The 19,313-nt window shown below is 43.2% G+C and overlaps 1 protein-coding gene across 50 annotated transcripts in view; it reads left to right on the top strand.

Moving 5' to 3' along the window:
- The window catches only part of NUMB (NUMB endocytic adaptor protein), a 176,411-nt gene that overhangs the window by 110,134 nt on the left and 46,964 nt on the right, over nt 1-19,313 (top strand). For all 50 annotated transcript variants that reach the window (XM_070065238.1, XM_070065207.1, XM_070065235.1 and 47 more), the window contains one exon: nt 13,401-13,475. In XM_070065238.1, the coding sequence (XP_069921339.1) occupies nt 13,401-13,475 (75 nt within the window). The remainder of the gene's footprint in view (nt 1-13,400; nt 13,476-19,313) is intronic.

Here is a 19,313-nt window from a genome sequence, read left to right as displayed (position 1 = left end):
AATGTTTATTTCAGTGGTCATGTTTTTCTCATAATCTATTAAGACACAAGGCTGATTTCCATCTCCACATTTCTAAAATAGATTACAGAATCTAGAATCAGTCTATTTAGGAATTTTTTTTGTTCTCTTCACCTGATCTTCCTTTTTTGTGGTTGTTATAAACAGCCTTAATGTGACCAGTTGAGTTGATTAAGGTAAGTGATAGACTAATGACTGTTGGAAATACTTAGAAACTTATATCCTTAGAACCACAAGTAGGGGCCGGCGCTGTGGCACAGCAGGTTAAAGCCCTGGCCTGAAGCACCAGCATCCCATATGGGCACCGGTTCCAGTCCCGGCTGCTCCTCTTCCAATCCAGCTCTCTGCTATGGCCTGGGAAAGCAGTAGAAGATGGCCCAAGCCCTTGGGCCCCTGCACCCGCATGGGAGACCCGGAGGAAGCTCCTTGCTCCTGACTTCAGATCAGTGCAGCTCTGGCCATTGTGGCCATCTGGGGAGTGAACCAGCGGATGGAAGACTTCTCTGTCTGTCTCTGCTTCTCTCTGTAATTCTTTCAAATAAATAAAATAAATCTTAAAAAAAAAAAAAAGGCACAACAGGTATCAGAGATCATAAAACCCTACTTTCTCATTTTATTATAAGGGAAAATACAGAGATTAAATACCTTGGAGATAGTAGAAATAAGTCTTAATAAAGAGAAAAAAAAAAAAAAACACAGGTGTGTAATACTAGAGCTAAGAAAGTGTGGAGAACCCTAATAGGCAGTCAGCCTAGCATTATAGATGCTTGCATCCCACATCAGAGTGCTTGGATTTGGTTCCTGGCTCCAGCTCCTGACTTCAGCTTCTACAGTGCAGACCTTTGGAGAAGGTGGTGATGACTGAAGTAATTTGGTTCCTGCCACCTATGTGAGAACCCTAGATTATGTTTCCTGTTCTGGCTGTGGCCTTGAGCCTCAGCCCTGGTTGTTGTAGGCATCTGAGGAATGAACCAGTAAATGGGAAAGCTCTCTGTCTCATTCTCTCTGACTCCCAAATAAATAAAAAATAATTTTTAAAAACTTTTTTTAAAAAAGATTTATTTGTTTTATTTGAAAAGCAGAGTTACAGAGAGGCAGAGAGAGAGAGAGAGAGGGAGGTCTTTCATCCACTGGTTGACTCTCCAGATGGCCACAATGGCTGATCTGAAGCCAAGAACTTCTTCTGGGTCTCCCATGCGAGTTCAGGGGCCCAAGGACTTGGGCCATCTTCTACTGCTTTCTCAGGCCATAACAGAGAGCTGGATTGGAAGTGGAGCAGCTGGGACTCGAACTGGTGCCCATATGGGATGCTGGCACTGCACGTGGCAGCTTTACCCAATATGCCACAGCGCCGACCTTGGAAAAAAAATTTTTTTTTTTTTTTAAGATTATTTTATTTGTTTGAAAGGCAGTGAGAGAGAGAACTTCAGTCCACTGGTTTACTCCCCAAGTGGCCACTCCAGGAGTGGCTGAAGCCAGGAGCCAAGAGCTTCATCCGAGTCTTCCACGAGGGTGTAGGGTCCAAGCACTTGGGCTGTCCTCAGCTGCTTTCCCAGAAACACTAGCAGGGAGCTGGATTGGAAGTGCAATAACGGCCACAGATTGGCATCCACGTGAGATGCTGGAGGCAGCCTCATCTGCTACACCACAGCACTAGCCCTAAAAATTCTTTAAAAGAAACGTAGGAACTGGGAGCCAGCATTGTGGCACAGCAGATATGGCATCCCATATCAGCGTGCCAGTTCAAGTTGTAGCTGCTCCAGTTTCAATCCAGCTCCCTGCTAATGTGCCTGGGAAAACAGTGGAAGATAGCCCAAGTACTTGAATGCCTGCCAGTCGTGTAGGAGACCCAGCTGTTGTTCTAGTCTCTTGGGCTTCAGCCTCGCCCAGCTGTTGCAGCCATTTAGGGAGTAAAGCAGCAGGTGGAAGATTTCTGTCTCTCCCTCCCTCTCTCTGTCACTCTGCATAAATAGAATAAATCTTTTTTTAAAGATTTATTTTATTTATTTGAAAGAGTTACAAAGAGAGGTAGAGAGAGAGAGATTGATCTTTCATCCCACTGGTTTACTCCCTTAATGGCCACAACAGCCAGAGCTGGAGTAGGCCAAAGCCAGGAGCCAAGAGCTGCTTTATCTGGTCTCCCACGTGGGTGCAGGGGCCCAAGGATTTGGGCCATCCTTCTCTGCTTTCCCAGGCACATTAACAGGGAACTGGTTCAGAAGTGGAGCAGCCAGGACTCAAACCAGCGCCTATATGGGATTCCAGCACTGCATGCTAGGGCTTTAACCTGTTGTACCATAGCGCCGACCCCTAGAAAAAATATTTCAAAAAAACATTAAAAAGGGGCCGGCACTGTGGCATAGTGGGTAAAGCTGCCGCCTGCAGTGCCAGCATCCCATATGGGTGCTGGTTCAAGTCCCAGCTGCTCCAATTCCAATCCGGCTCTCTGCTGTGGCCTGGGAAAGCAGTAGACAGTGGCCCAAGTCCTTGGGCCCCTGCACCCACCTGGGAGACCTGGAAGAAGCTTCTGGCTCCTGGCTTTGGATTGGCGCAGCACCAGCTGTTGAGGCCAACTGGGGAGTGAACCAGCTGATGGAAGACCTCTCCCTTTCTTCCCTTTCCTCCTCCCTCCCTTGCTCCATCCTTCCCTCCCTTTCCCCTCCCTCTCTCCTTTATCTCCCTCTCTCCGCCTCCCCTTCTCTTTGAGAGAGAAAGAGAGAGAGAGAGAGAGAGAGAGAGAAAGGTCTTCCTTCCATTGGTTCACTCTCTAAATGGCCACAACAGCCAGAGCTGCGCCGATCCAGAGCTAGGTGTTTTTTCCTGTTCTCCCTTGGGGGTGCAGGGGCCCAAGCACTTGGACCATCCTCCACTGCTACCCCAGGAGACAGCAGGGAGCTTGACTAGAAGAGGAGTAACCAGGACTAGAACCCGGCACCCATATGGGATGCCAGCGCTGCAGGTGGAGGATTAACCTAGTGAGCTGGCCCCTCAAATAAATCTTTAAAAAAAAAAAAAAAAAAAGATAAGACAATAGAGAATGGTTAAAATCTTGAAAGTCATTTCTGACAAGGATCTAGCATCCAGAATTTACAAAGATCCTTTACAACTCAACAACAAAAAGACAACCTAATTCGAAAATGGGCAGAGGACTTGAATGGAAATGTCTCCAAAGAATATATACAGATGTGCAACAAGTACATGAAAAAATACTCAACATTATTAGTCATTAGGGGAATTAAAATCACATAAGGTACCACTTCACTTAGTTCACCATAATTTGAAAACAAAACCTCAAAAACAAGAAATAACCAGTGTGGACACAAATGTAAGAAAATTGTGATCTTTAGACATTACTAGTTAAAAATGTAAAATCATTCAGCTGCCATGAAAAGGGGATTGGTTTGAAAAAAGAAGAAGAAAAACAGATTGGTTGTTCCTCAAAAACTAAACATATGGGCAGGTGTTTGACCTAGATTTCACATGAGTTGAGTTGGCCCACGTTTGAGGCGGCCCACATCCAAATCCCTGGGCTGGGCTAAGTAATGTTCCTGTAACCCACGTGAGAGAACTGGCTTGTGTTCCGGACTCTTGCTCCGCCCTGGCCCAGCTACTGCAGGTATTTGAGGAATGCATTAGCACCTGGGGGCATTAGGTCTTTCACTCACATCTGTGCATTTTCTCGCTCTCAGATTAAAAAAAAAAAAAAAAAAAAAAGTTAACCATAGAATTACCATATATTACCATATGACCCAGCAGTTATATTCCTGGACATATACTGAAAGGAACTGAAAAAAAAAAAAAGACATCATATTGATAACTTATGTCACCAATCATTGCAGCATTATTCACAATGCCAAAAGATAGAAACAACTGAAGTATTGATCAGTGGGTGAATGGATGACCAAAATGTGATATGAAGCCATGTATACAATGGCCTTTTGTTCTACCATTGAAAGGAAAGAAATTCTTTTTTTTTTTTTTTTTAACAGGCAGAGTGGACAGTGAGAAAGAGAGACAGAGAGAAAGGTCTTCCTTTTGCCATTGGTTCACCCTCCGATGGCCGCCGCGGCCTGCGCACTGCGCTGATCCGAAGCCAGGAGCCAGGTGCTTCTCCTGGTCTCCCATGGGGTGCAGGGCCCAAGCACTTGGGCCATCCTCCACTGCCTTCCCGGGCCACAGCAGAGAGCTGGCCTGGAAGAGGGGCAACCGGGACAGAATCCGACGCCCCGACCGGGACTAGAACCCGGTGTGCCAGCGCCGCTAGGTGGAGGATTAGCCTAGTGAGCCGCGGCGCCAGCCCGAGAGAAATTCTGATCCTTGTTACTACATAATGATCCTTGAAAATTTTCTTTTAAATATAATAAAATAAAAGGACAAATATGTTATGATTCCACTTATCTGGAATAATCTGGGCAAATTCATAGAGACAGGAAGTAGAGATATTCAAGAGCTGGGGATAAGAAGCAGTGGGGAGTTTAGTGGTTGATAGTTACAGAATTTGTGTTTAGGGTGATGAAAAGTTTTGGGGACAGGCACTTAGCCTAGCAGTTAAGACACTAGGTAAGATACCCACGTTGCATATCAGAGTACCTGGGTGTGATACCCAGCTCCAGCTCCTGACTCCAGGTTCTGGTTAGTGTGAACACTGGGAGGCAGCAGTGACGGCTTTAAAAAAAATAAATAAATAAATAAATGAATAAATATATATATATATATATATATATATATATATATATATAAAAATTTGAAAGGCAGTGTTACAGAGGGGTTGAGGAGAAATAGAGCAAGATCTTCCATCTGCTGTTTTCACTCCCCAAATGGCTGAAGGGCTAAGGCTCGGCCGGGCCAAAACCAAGAGCTTCATTCAGGTCTTCCACAGTGTTGCAAGCGCCCAAAGACTTGGACCATCCACTGCTGCTTTCCCAGGTACATTAGCAGGGAGTTGGATTGGAAGTGGAGCAGCCAGGACTTGAACCAATACCTGTTTGGGATGCTAGTGTTGCAGGCAGCAGCTCAACCTGTAATGCCACAGCGCCAGCCCCAGTGATGGTTTAAGTAGTTGGATTCCTTCCAGTTGGGATACCTGAAATGAGTTCCTGGCTCCTGGCTTCAGCCTGGCTTAATTTAGCCTGTTGCAGGCATTTGGATGTGAACCAACATATGGGAACTCTGTCTTTCAGATTAAAAAATAAATACATAAAACTATTTTAAAAGGTTAGAAAGTAAAAAAAATTTAAAAAGTGATGGTTACACAGGATTATGCATATAATACCATTGAACTGTATACTTTAAAATGGATAAAGTGACAAATTATTTGATATATTTTATAAAAATTGATAATGTAATATAAAGTATTATATACTTTAAGATAATAAATTGTATGCCACAAGAATTGTATCTCAAAACTTATAAGAAATTAGTCTCTTACCCAGACACATGAAACTGAGAAAGAAAATTTTTAGCCAGGAAAAAAAGATACATCATATGCAAATAAAAATATAATGGATTATATACCTATTAGAATGACTAAAACCAATGGGCCAGCACCACGGCTCACTTGGCTAATCCTCCGCCTGCGGTGCTGGCACGCTGGGTTCTAGTCCCGGTTGGGGCACTGGATTCTGTCCCAGTTGCTCCTCTTCCAGTCCAGCTCTCTGCTGTGGCCCGGGAAGGCAGTGGAGGATGGCCCAAGTGCTTGGGCCCTGCACCCGCATGGGAGACCAGGAGGAAGCACCTGGCTCCTGGCTTCAGATCGGCACAGTGCACCGGTCGTAGTGGCCATTTGGTGGGTGAACCAACGGAAGGAAGACCTTTGTCTCTGTCTCTCTCTCTGACTGTCTAACTCTGCCTGTCAAAAAAAAAAAAAAAAAATGACTAAACCAAAACATTAAGAATAGCAAATGTTGGAGCCTGCGCTGTGGCACAATGGGTTAAAGCCCCGGCCTGCAGCACTGGCATCCCATGTGAGTGCCATTTCAAATCCCAGCTACTTTACTTCTGATCCAGCTCCCTGTTAATGTGCTTGGGAAACCTTTGGGCCCCTGCACCCACGTGGGAGACCTTGAAAAAGCTCCTGGCTCCTGGCTCCTGCCAGCCCAGCCCTGGTCATTGCAGCCATTTGGGGATTGAACAGCAGATGGAAGCTGTCTCTTTCTGTCTTTCCCTCTCTCTCTATAATTCCGCCTTTCAAATAAGTAAACCGTTTTTAAAAAAGAAAAAAGAATGCCAAATGGTGGCAAAGATGTGGAGGAATAGAACCTTTCCATTGATTACTTGTAAGAATTCAAGTTTGTATAGCCACTTTATAAGACAGTTGCCAGTTTTTTTTATAAAACTAAACATATATACTATCTAACAATCATTCTCAATCCAAATGAATTGCAGACTTCCACAAAAAAACTGCACAAGTGTATTTATAGCAGCCTTATTCATAATTGCCAGACTTGGAAGCAACCAAGATGACCTTCAGTAGCTGAATGTATAAACTGTCCAGACAATAAAATAATATTTGACATTAAAAAGAAATGATGGGGCCAGCATTGTGGCTCAGCAGGTTAGGTTGGTGCCTGTGATGCTTACATCCCTATAAGTGCCACTTTTAATCCCAGATGCTCCATCTACTGGTTCAATCCCCAGATGTCCCCAATGGCCAGGGCTTGGCTAGACAAAACAAGGAGCCAGGAACTTCACCCAGGTCTTCCACGGAGCTGGCAGAGGCCCAAACAGTTGGGCCATCTTCCATTGCTTTTCTCAGGCCATTAGCAGGGAACTAGATTGGAAGTAGAGCCACAGGGACAAGAACCAGCCCCCATATGGGATGCCAGTGTCACAGGCAGCAGCTTAACCACTGTGCCACAACACTGGCCCCAAGGAATCTTAAATGTATATTACTAAGTGGAAGAAGTCTATCTGAAGTTATATGTATATACTGAGTGATTCCAACTATATCATATTCTGGAAAAGGTGAAACTATAAAGACAGTAAAAAAGATCAGATGGGGGAGGATGAATGTGTAAATACAATGGGAAAAACTTGTTCACCGTAGCAAAAAAATCATTAAATACTTATACTGTTAATATAAAAGAAACGTACAAGTCTATATTTGAAAGCTACTGTAAAACTACACTTAGACTTGAATAGGAAGCGTTCGATGGAATGACACAATATTATAGCACTGTCAGTTTCTCTGATTAGTGAATTTAAAGCAATGTTAATTAAGATCTTGGAGGCTTTTCTTGGGTGGAAGTTAAACAAAATCATTCCAAAGTTGATCTTGAAAAATAAACACCAGGAACTGGGGCCGGCACCATGGCTCACTTGGTTGATCCTCCGCCTGCGGTGCCGGCATCCCATGTGGGCACCAGGTTCTGATCCTGGCTGCTTCTCTTCCACTCCGGCTCTCTGCTGTGGCCCAGGAGGGCAGTGGAGGGTGGCCCAGGTGCTTGGGCCCCTGCGGCCGCGTGGGAGACCAGGGAGAAGCACCTGGCTCCTGGCTTTGGATTGGCGCAGCGCCGGCCTTGGCGGCCATTTGGTGGGTGAACCAACAGAGGGAGGACCTTTCTCTCTGTCTCTCTCTCTCTCACTAACTCTGATAAGTAAAAAAAAAAAAAAAAAAAAAAAAAAAAAAAAAAGAAGAAGAAGAAGAAAGAAAAGAAAAGAAAAATAAATACCAGGAACTAAGTAGGAAAATTTTATTGTAGAAAAATTACTGAAGACAGTCATGCCAAAACAGATATTAAAATGTGGATTTTTTGGCTGGTGCTGTGGCTCACTTGGCTAATCCACCACCTATTCGCCGGTACCCCTGGCTCTAGTCCCGGTTGGGGCGTGGGGTACTAGTCCTGGTTGCTCCTCTTCCAGTCCAGCTCTCTGCTGTGGCCCAGGAGAGCAGCAGAGGATGGCCCCAAGTGTTTGAGTCCCTGCACCCACATGGGAGACCGGGAGGAAACACCCGGCTCCTGGCTTCGCATCAGCGCAGCACCAGCCGTAGCAGCCATTAGGGAAGTGAACCAACGGAAGGAAGACCTTTCTCTCTGTCTCTCTCTCACTGTGTATAACTATACCTGTTAAAAAAAAAAAAAAGTGGATTTTTTTTTAAACTTTTATTTATTTATTTGAGAGGTAGAGTTAGAGACAGAAAGGTTTTCCATCAACTGGTTCACTCACCAAATGGCCACAGTACCTGGAGCTGGGCCATTCCAAAGCCAGGAGCTGTTTCCAGATCGTGCATGTGGCTGCAGGGGCCCAAGCACTTGGGCCATCTTTGCTTTCCCAGACCATGGCAGAGAGCTGGATTGGAAGAGGAGCAGCTAGGACACAAACCAGCGCCCACATGGGATGCTGGTGCCACTGGCAGAGGCTTAGCCTACTATGCCTCAGTGCCAGCCCCTAAAATGTATTCTTAAATTGCAATCAAAATAGCATAGAAAGCCCTAAATGATGTGATTTTTTTTTTAAATGTCAGTAATGCCTGAGGTTAAGAAATCTAATTGGGGCAAACATTTAGCAGTTAAGAAGCTGGTGTCCCACATTGTAGTGCCTGGGTTTGATTCCAGATTCTGCCTCTTGATTCCAACTTCCTGCTAATGTGGACCCTGGGAGGCAGCAACTGATGGTTCAAGTAACTGGGCTCTGGCCACCCATGCAGGAGACATGGATTTAGTTCCTGGCTTCAGCCAAGCCTACCCATAGCTTTTGCAGGAATTTAGGGAGTAAACCAGTGAGTGGAAGCGGTACTGTTTCAAATAAATAAAACTTAAACACACACACATACACACACACAGTATTTCAAGTTAATAATCCAGGATAGAGAGTCAATTAAAAGTCAGGATTTTAAAACTTGGCAGTATATATGAGGGGACTTCAATAAGTTTATGGAAAAATGGAATTAAAAGATAGTACCGGGGCAGACATTTGGCCTAGCAGTTAAGCCTCTAGGTGGAACACCACATCCCATCTTGGAGTACCTGAGTTCAAGTTCTAGTTCTGCTCTCAGTTGGAGTATGCTGTTAATGTATATCCTGGGATAGGCAGTACGTGATGACTGAAAAGCTGAATGTCAGGGCCAGTGTAATGGTGCAATGGGTTAAGTACCACTTGCAATGCTGGCATCCCATAAGAGCACTGATTCAGTGATGGCTGCTATACTTCCAATCCATCTTCCTGCTAATGTGCCTGGGAAAGCAGTGGGTGATGGCCCAAGTATTTGGACCACCCACATGGGAGACCCAGATAGAGTTCCAGGCTCCTGGTTTCAGTTTGGCCCAGCCCCCACCATTGTGGCCATTTGGGGACTGAAGCAGGGGATGAAAGATATCTCCCCCTCCCCCAACTCTGCCCTTCAAATAAATAAATAAATCTTTAATGGAAAAAAATAATGAAAGAACATGAAAAAACAACTTCTGGAGTTGAATTCAAGCAATAAATGATTAAAAAATCTGTTTATTGTTATCAACTCGCCAGAATTCAGTATGGTATATGTACCACTGTAGTGTGTTACTGAATAATGAATAATCTTCAGGGCTGGCTATCTTTTGGCACAGTGGCAACTACTGGATCCATAACATGCTACCTCCCAGAGTGCATTGGCAGGAAGCTGGAATTGGGAGTGGAGCTTGGACTTAAACCCAGGCACTCTGGTATGGGATATGTGACTTAAGAGCTAGACCAAATGCCTACCCCCATTAGTTGTTTTTAATGTCTTTGTGCCTAATTTATAATCAGACTTTATCATAGGTATGCATATATCAAAAATAGAGTTTGATATTATCTGAGATTTCAGACACCTGCTGAGGGTCTCAGATAATATGAAATCTCAGATAATAATGGATAAGGAGGAACTACTGTACTGTATTAAGTGTTTGCTTATAATTAAGTACAGATTTAGTATAATATCCCAGACCCTCACCCACATTGCAAACTTATTTTCTATTCCTTTCCTTGGAAATTTTTCAACATTTTAGAAATGAACAAATACTTTGTTAAAATCTAGTTCTAAAAGACCTAGATTAACTGAAAACATTAAAGAGAACACCTTATTCTGTAGACATTTTCACTAATTGAAATGTTGTCATATTTAAGCTCCTTTATTGTTGGACTAATTTTATGTTAGAATACACTGGAAGAAAGATGTAGTGTCACATTCAGATTTGACCTGTGAGGAACTGTCTGAAAACCTATGTGAAATAATCTCCAAACTAAAATGATTTTTATCAGAGTTTTAAATAAAGTAACATGATAAATTAACTGCCTTAGTCATTTATTCAACTAATAATTACTAGCAGTAATAGCATATAGCAAGAGAAACATTACCAACCTACTGTATTAACTGCCTGTAGAGAATAACTTGTTATTAATTGCTAACAGCAATGATAACAACATGTATTAGCTCCCTATTTCTTTTTTTTTAAGATTTATTTATTTACTTGAAAATCAGAGTTACACAGAGAGGAGAGGCAGAGAGAGAGAGAGAGAGAGAGAGAGAGAGAGAGGTCTTCCATCCACTGGTTCACTCCCCAGATGGCTGCAATTGCCGGAGCTGCACCGATCCAAAGCCAGGAGCTTCTCCCGGGTCTCCCACGTGTGTGCAAGGACCCAAGGACTTGGGCCATCTTCTATGGCTTTCCCAGGCCATAGCAGAGAGCTAGATCAGAAGTAGAGCATCCAGGAATCGAACCAGCGCCTGTATGGGATGCCGGCACTGCAGGCAGCAGCTTTACCCGCTACACCACAGTGCTGGCCCCTAGCTCCCTATTTCTACTCTGACATGTTATCACACACTTGTTTAACATACATTTGTGGTGGTGATTTGTCACAGTGTTTAAGATACCACCTAGGGTACTGGCTATGTGGCATAAGCCTCTGCCTGAGGCACTGGCGTCCCATATAGGTGCTGGTTCCTGTCCCAGCTGCTCCTCTTCCAATCCAGTTCTCTACTGTGGCCTGGAAAAGCCGTGGAAGATGGCCCAATTGATTGAGTCCCTGCACCCATGTGAGAGACCCGGAAGAAGCTGCTGGCTCCTGGCATCAGATCAGCCCAGCTCCAGCCACTGCGACCATTTGGGGAATGAATCAGCGGATGAAAGACCTTTCCCTCTGTCTTTGCCTCTCTCTGTCTTTACCTCTCAAACAAATCTTTAAAGAAAAAAAAAAAAAAGATACCACCTGGGGCACCCACATCCTATATTAGAGAGCCTGGGTTCAGGTCTTGTCTCTGTTTTTTATTCCAACTTCCTGCTAATGTACACACTGGAAGGCAACAGGTGATGGTTCAGGTAGTTGGGGTTCATGCCAGCCAAATGGCAGAACTGGATGGAGTTCCAGGCCAGCCTGACACAGCCCTGGCTGTTTGAAAGCACTTGGGGATAACCCAGTAGATAAGATATTTTCTCTGTCTACCTCTCAGATAAATAAACTTTTTAATTAAAATATTTCTAGTATTTAAATTTTAAAATGTAAAAGACATCTTAAAAGATGATAAAGAAATTACTAGAACTTCTCCAGCCTTTGCAGGCATTTGTCGCATGAACCTGTGAATGGGAGTCATGTGTTAACTTATATGCATGTTCTCAGTCTCCCTCCCCTCCTCCACTTTACAAATAAAGAGAGCGGGAGCAGGACTCCTGCATTCTAGACTCTGAGCATAGTGGTTCCCTTTCCTGGTTCTCAGGCCAGAGCTTGAGTGCTTTTCCCAGAATTCTGTCCGTACGACAGCACTTACTTCTGGATTTCTGGTTGTGTTGTTAGGCTTGGAAGTACCAAAAGAAGTAGGGGAGTGGGGGAGGTAAACTCCTTGCCAGTTCAGCAGTAATTTGAATTCTGGTATTCTCTGATTTCATCTTCTACTGTTTACTTTTCAGAGATGTCAAATAGCTGCCCCATGAGCTCTGTATAGGTTTTATGGCTTTATTTTGTGGAAGGAACAGAATGTATAAAATGTGTTTATTCTAGAATCAGATTTTAATTTCCTTTTAAAAGAGAACATTTGTGGGGCTGGCGCTGTGGCGCAGTGGGTTAAAGCCCTGGCCTGAAGTGCTGGCATCCCATAAGGGCACCGGTTCTAGTTCCCGGCTATTCCTCTTCTGATCCATCTCTCTATAATGGCCTGGGAAAGCAGTAGAGGATGGCCCAAGTCCTCGGGCCCCTGCACCCACTTGGGAAACCTGGAAGAAGCTCCTGGCTCTTGGCTTTGGATCAGCGCAGCTCTGGCCGTTGCAGCCATCTGGGGAGTGAACCAGTGGATGGAAGACCACTCTCTCTGTCTGTACCTCTCTATGTAACTCTTTCAAATAAATAAAATAAATCTTTAAAAAAAAATGTAAAATTGCCCTCATGGTTATTCTCATACTAAAGTACAATTGGAATCATACTGGGGCTGGTGTTGTGGCATATTGGGTAAAGCTGCCACCTGTGACATCAGCATCCCATATAGGTGCTGGTTTGAGTCCCAGCTGCTTCACTTGCCATCTAGCTGCTCCTGGGAAACCAACAGAAAGTAGCCAAAGTGCTTGTGCCCCTGCACCCATGAGGGGGACCCTGAAGAAGCTCCTTGCTCTTGGCTTCAGTCTGGCACAGCGCTGGTCATTGGCAGCCATTTGGGAGTGAACCAGCTGATCAAGACTGATCGATCTCTCTCTCCCTCTCTCTTCCTGTTCCCCCTTTCTCTTTATAACGCTGCCTTTCAAGTAAATAAATATTTTAAAAAAATTGGAATCATATTACTACTGTGAAAAAAATACTAGCTCTCCATTGCATCTCTGGGATTAGAGTATAGATTCCTTATTTTAGCAATCAGATTCCTCAACTGCATACATCTCATATTCCAACCAAATAGGAATATTTGCTGATATATATTATGCTATTACATACCCTAACTTTGTGTTTCTTTCAGCCTGAAATAGTTTCTCAGCCTTTCCAATTTTTTGCCTATTCAAATTCAATACATAATTGAAAGCTTAGGTGCACTACCTTCTAAAAATTTGTTTTAGTAATCTGCTCTTATTTGCTTTCAATGTGGATATGTGAACTCTCCTAGCCTTTAAAAAATTATTATATTTATTTGTTTTTTATTATATGTATATATACTTTGTCTTGGGCTTAATTTTATGTGTATATATATGGTAACTGTATCCAACACAGGCCTTTATGCTTCCGATGCAATAGATTTAAGCAATATTTAGCACCTATCAGGTACTTTTTTTAAAGTCTTACTTTTAGGAGAACACTGAGGATAAGTAAAATAACATTATCTTAACTTTTCTGCAGTGGCTATGAGATTTTTGAATGCAGGAATTTTAATATTCAATTTTCTACCACCTCCTAACTGTCATACAGTATGCACTCAGTAAGCATAGCAATAGCTCTAACTTTTTTCTTTCTTACAGTACCTTGGCCATGTAGAAGTTGATGAATCAAGAGGAATGCACATCTGTGAAGATGCTGTAAAGAGATTGAAAGCTGTATGTATTTGATTGTTGTCAGTGTTGGTCCATTTGTTATCAATATTCTCTTGAAAGATTGTACTCAGTAAATTTCAGTGTCCCAGTATCTAATGAGAATGGTGTCTCCTTAAGGCAAAGCATATAGATTTACTAAAAAAAATAGTATCTGTGTTATATTTATCCAAAGGTATAAAGACCAGACATTATCCAATTATTATAACTCATATGAAACAAGTAGTATAAACCCTGATAAAAAAGTAATATTCTAAAATCAAGAAATCAAGATGCAACTGTACATCTTAACCTAACTGTGATAACTGGTTACAAATTATTGATTTTTAATCTATAAGAAGCAATTTTCCAAGAAGAAGTAGAGATTAAAGATTTCTGTGTTGATGCCTGGTGGGATTTACATTGGGGGGGAGGGGTTCTTTTTTTTTTTTTTTTTTTTTTTATTTGACAGATAGAGTTAGACAGTAAGACAGAGCGAAAGGTCTTCCTTCCGTTGGTTCACCCCTCAATGGCCGCCACTACGGCCGGAACTACACCGATCTGAAGTCAGGAGCCAGGTGCTTCCTCCTGGTCTCCCGCGCGGGTGCAGGGGCCCAAGCACCTGGGCCATCCTCCGCTGCCTTCCCAGGCCACAGCAGAGAGCTGGACTGGAAGAGGAGCACCCGGTACTAGAACCCGGCATCTATATGGGATACCGGCACTGCATACAGAGGATTAACCAAGTGAGCCAGAATGCCAGTCCATTTGGGGGGGATTTCTAATTATTATCTTGACTCCTTCCAGCTTTCTTTCTCTATACCCCTCTAATAGAGTTAGTTTCCACTTCCACTTGTATGAACTTGAGCCACTGTGAGTAGAGAGCCCTTTTCTAAGATAAATAATATTTCCTTTGCCTGTTATGCCATAGAAAATATCTCAGGCACATGCCTTTATTTATTTACTATTATTTTTTGACAGGCAGAGTTAGACAGTGAGAGAGACAGAGAGAAAGGTCTTCATTCTGTTGGTTCACCCCTCAAATGGCCGCTATGGCCAGTGCACTGCAGCCGGCGCACTGTGCTGATCCGAAGCCAGGAGCTGGGTGTTTCCTCCTGGTCTCCCATGCGGGTGCAGGACCCAAGCACTTGGGCCATCCTATTTTCTGTAGGTTCGAGCGATAGCTTCCTTTACAGCCTTCCCTTTTCCAGTACACAACCTTTCCCCACTTTGCTATGAAAGCTTTAGCGTTACTTCTGCATTTCCTTCCCCCAGCAGCATTAAATACTTGTTGCTTTGAGTTTGCTGGTATGGTGGGCTGCCACAAGTTTGGCTACTAATTAGTGCTTTTTTTTCTCTCTCTTAATTTGCTTTAGTAATCCAAACTTTTCTATTTGGTATCATCTATGTTATGTATTGTTATATATATATGTTATATATTCACCAATTTACAGGCTCAAAATATTAAATTTTCTGTTTTTACCAAAGTCAGTGTAAAAGGCAAATAAAAATTAATTTTCTTCTTTAACAAAATAATTCTCTTTTTTTTTTTTTTTTTTTTTTTTTTTTTTTTTTTTTTTTGACAGAGTGGATAGTGAGAGAGAGAGAGAAAGGACTTCCTTTTGCCATTGGTTCACCCTCCAATGGCCGCTACGGCTGGCGCGCTGCGGCCGGTGCACCACGCTGATCCGAAGGCAGGAGCCAGGTACTTACCCTGGTCTCCCATGGGGTGCAGGGCCCAAGCACTTGGGCCATCCTCCACTGCCTTCCTGGGCCACAGCAGAGAGCTGGCCTAGAAGAGGGGCAACTGGGAAAGAATCCGGCACCCCGACCGGGACTAGAACCCGGTGTGCCAGCGCCGCTAGGTGGAGGATTAGCCTATTGAGCCGCGGCGCCAGCCCTTATTTCATCTAGAGGAAAATAAATGAATTTAGTTAAAGGCAGTTTTAAAATAGAACTTGGTCTACTTAAACAATATATTTTTTAATTTTTTAATTTATTTGAAAGGGTAGAGAGATACCAGTTTTCTTCCCACCTGTTCACTCCTTAAATGGCCACAATAGCTGCGGCTGGGCCAGGCCAAAGCAAAGAGCTTAGGACTCATTCTGGGTCTCCCACATGGGTGACAAGGACCCAAGTACTTGGGCCACCACCTGCTGCCTCCCAGAGTGTGCATTAGCAGGAATGTGGAATCAGAAGTAGAGTTGGTCTTTACTTAGTATAGAGTTATCTTCTGTATATAAAGATAATTAAAAATGAATCTTAATGAATAATGGGATGGGAGAGTGAGTAGGAGGTGGGATGGTTTAGGGATAGGAGGGTGGGTATGGTGGGATGAACCGCTATAATCCAAAAGTTGTACTTATGAAATTTATATTTATTAAATAAAAGCTTTCTGTTGAGAAAGAAGAAGTAGGGTTGGGACTCAAACCCAGGCACTCCAGTATGGGGTGCTGGAGTCCTAAGAGGCATCTTAACTGCTGTACCAAACACCCACCCCTTGTTTCATTTTGTAACACTATATAACTAATGACTAAAAACAACTGACAAATCGGTGAGCAGACAAGATAAGCCTAAAACAAACTATAAATAATCATTAAAATCTTACAACTTACTAACTTATAATTAAAAGACCACTATGGAATGATCCTTTAGAAAATCTTTTAATTCAGAGTATGGATTCATGTTCATCCTATAAGCAAGGAAAAACTAGAGATAGAAGTTAGTCTAGAAACACTAAGAAATGGCATTTAGTTATTTAATGAGCAGTTAATCCTCCTGTCTAGTTTTTTTGTGTTTTAGGCTAGAGATGTTTTTAATTAGAAACATCTCTTTATTACAGAGGTAATATGTTTGTTGTATAAAATACAAGTTAACAAAGTGCATAAATTCTGCAATTGCAGAGATAGCTACTATTTAAAGTATTCCATTTTTTTCTTTTAAAGATTTATTTATTTGAAAATCAGAGTTACACAGAGAGGAGAGGCAGAGAGAGGCAGAGAGAGAGAGAGGCAGAGAGAGAGAGAGAGAGAGAGAGAGAGGTTTTCCATCTGCTGATTCACTCCCTAGTTGGCTGCAACTGCCAGAACTGGGCCGATCTGAAGCCAGGAGCCAGGAGCTTCTTCCGGGTCTCCCACGAAGGTGCAGGGGTCCAAGCACTTGGGCCATCTTCTGCTGCTTTCCCAGGCCATAGCAGAGAGCCAGATCAGAAGTGGAGCAGCTAGGACTCCAACCAATGCCCATATGGGATGCCGGCACTGCAGGCAGGTGCTTTACCTGCTACACCACAGTGCCGGCCCTTAAGTATCCAGTTTTAAAACTATTTTTTTAGTTGAGTGGAATTTTTTGTTTTTAACCAAGAAGACTATAAACTGTTTGCATAATTATTTAAGGGATAGCACTATTTTGATAATAAAATTCCTAAGTTTTTATATTTACCAGGAATAGGAACAAAATTGCTATTTTAAAGCTTGTGTTGGAGCCAGCATTGTGGCACAGCAGGTGGCTGAAGCACCGGCATCCCATATGGGCGCCGGTTCAAGACCCGGCTGCTCCACTTCCTATCCAGCTCTCTCCTATAGCCTGGGAAAGCAGTAGAAGATGGCCCGAGTCCTTGGGCCCCTGCACCCGCATGGGAGACCCAGAAAAAGCTCCTGGCTCCTGCGTTTGGATCTGCGCAGGTCTGGCCATTGTGGCCAATAGAGGAGTGAACTATCAGATGGAAGACGTCTCTCTCTGCCCCTCTCTATGTAACTCTGACTTTCAAATAAACAAATAAATCTTTAAAAAAAAAAAAAAAGCTTATACCTATGAATGTAACAATATCTAGCACATAGTAACCACTCAAATTCTTTTGGAATGAATATACAGGAAACAACCCAGTTTTCAGTCCATGGTCAGATTGAATCTGTAATAATTATCATAATCATATCTTGTGTTTAATGCTTTAAACTTTGCAAACTGGTTTGCACATCTCTAAGGATCCTCATTTCCCTATGGTCTTTTATGACTAAGAAAGTTTTCAATATGTTGGTGATGACCTTTTGAACATACTTACATCTTTTTTTAAAAGCATAATTTATTTATTTGAAAGACAGAGTTACAGAGAGGCAGAGGCAGAGAGAGAGAGAGAGAATCTTCCATCCCTTGGTTCACTCCCCAGATGGCCTCAATAGCAAGAGCTGAGCTGATCCAAAGCCAAGAGCTTGAAGCTTGAACCAGGTCTCCCACATGGGTGCAGGGGCCCAAGGACTTGAGCCATCTTCCACTGCTTTCCCAGGCCATGGCAGCAAGCTGGATCAGAAGTGGAGTAGCCAAGGATTAAAATTGGTGCCCATATGGAATGCCAGCACTGCAGGCAGCGGATTTTACCTGCTATGTCATGGCGCCAGCCCCACTTAAATCTTTTGAACTTGAGGGCAAATTGACCACTTCCGGACTTACATCATAAAGTTATTTAAAATTTTTTAGACAAACCCCATTCAAGAGATTTGGAGCAAATACAATATATAGTTTTGTACTTGCAAATATATATTATTTAAAACTGAGATAGGGGCTGGCACTGTTGCTCACTTGGTTAATCCTCCGCCTGCAGTGCCGGCATCCCATATAGGCGCCAGGTTCTAGTCCCGGTTGCTCCTCTTCCAATCCAGCTCTCTGCTGTGGCCTGGGAAGGCAGTGGAGGATGGCCCAAGTGCTTGGGCCCCTGCACCCGCGTGGGAGACCAGGAAGAAGCACCTGGCTCCTGGCTTCGGATCGGTGTAGCTCCAGCCATAGTGGCCATTTGGCGGGTGAACCAACGGAAGAAAGACCTTTCTCTCTGTCTCTCTCTCTCTCACTGTGTAACTCTATCTGTCAAATAAATACATAAAAATAATAATTTTTAAAAATGGGATGGAATCTTTTAATGACTGGGGTAAATTTCTTATTTATCATACTCAGTGAAACTCCTCTCCCCTCAATAAATACCCTTTTTTTTTTTTTTTTGAAGATTTATTTATTTTATTTGAATGGCAGAGTTACAGAGAGGCTGAAACAGAGAGGAGAGAGAGAGAAAGGTCTTCCATTCCGTTGGTTCACCACAATGGCCAGAGCTGCGCCAATCCAAAGCCAGGAGCCAGGAGCTTCTAACGGGTCTCCCATTGGGGCGCAGGGGCCTAAGGACTTGGGCCATCTTCTACTGCTTTTCCCAGACCATAACAGAGAGCTGGATCATAAGTGGAGCAGCTGGGACTCCAACCAGTGCCCATATGGGTTGCCAGCACTGCAGGCAGCAGCTTTACCCATTATGCCACAGCACCAGCCCCAATACATACCCTTTCTAGGGGCCAGTGTTTCAACATAGCAGGTTAGGCTAGTGCTTGCAATGCCCACATTCCATATCAGAGTGCCAGTTCAAGTCTTGGCTCTGTTTCCGATCCAGCTTCCTGCTAATATGCCCAAGAAGGCAACAGAGGATAACCCGACTACGTGGGCCCCTGTCACCAATGTGAGAGATCTGAATGGAGTTTCAGGTTCCTGGCTTCGGCCTAGCCAAGACCTGGCTGCTGGGGCCTTTGAGGAGTGAACCAGAAGATGGAAGATCTCTCTATCTCCCCTTCTCTCTGTCACTTTGCCTTTCAAATAAATGAATAAGTCTTTTTTTAAAATGAACAAATACCGTTTCTTGAGTTTTACTGAGAATATTACAGAAATTTGGGTTCTTTGGGATACTGTTCTTCTCAGATCATACTAGACCATCCATATTCATAATTTATCTGACAGACATCTAAGTGGAGATCTACAACCTGCTATACCAGATACTTGTATTTGACTAAATGCTATGTCTCTAAGGATTTCTTTTCTGTTTGTTTGTTTTTTATATAAATC

Source organism: Oryctolagus cuniculus, chromosome 20, assembly GCF_964237555.1.
Source record: "Oryctolagus cuniculus chromosome 20, mOryCun1.1, whole genome shotgun sequence".
NCBI lineage: Eukaryota > Metazoa > Chordata > Mammalia > Lagomorpha > Leporidae > Oryctolagus > Oryctolagus cuniculus.
The sequence above is the reverse complement of the archived record's forward strand: the minus strand, read 5'-3'. Positions and strand labels throughout refer to the sequence as shown.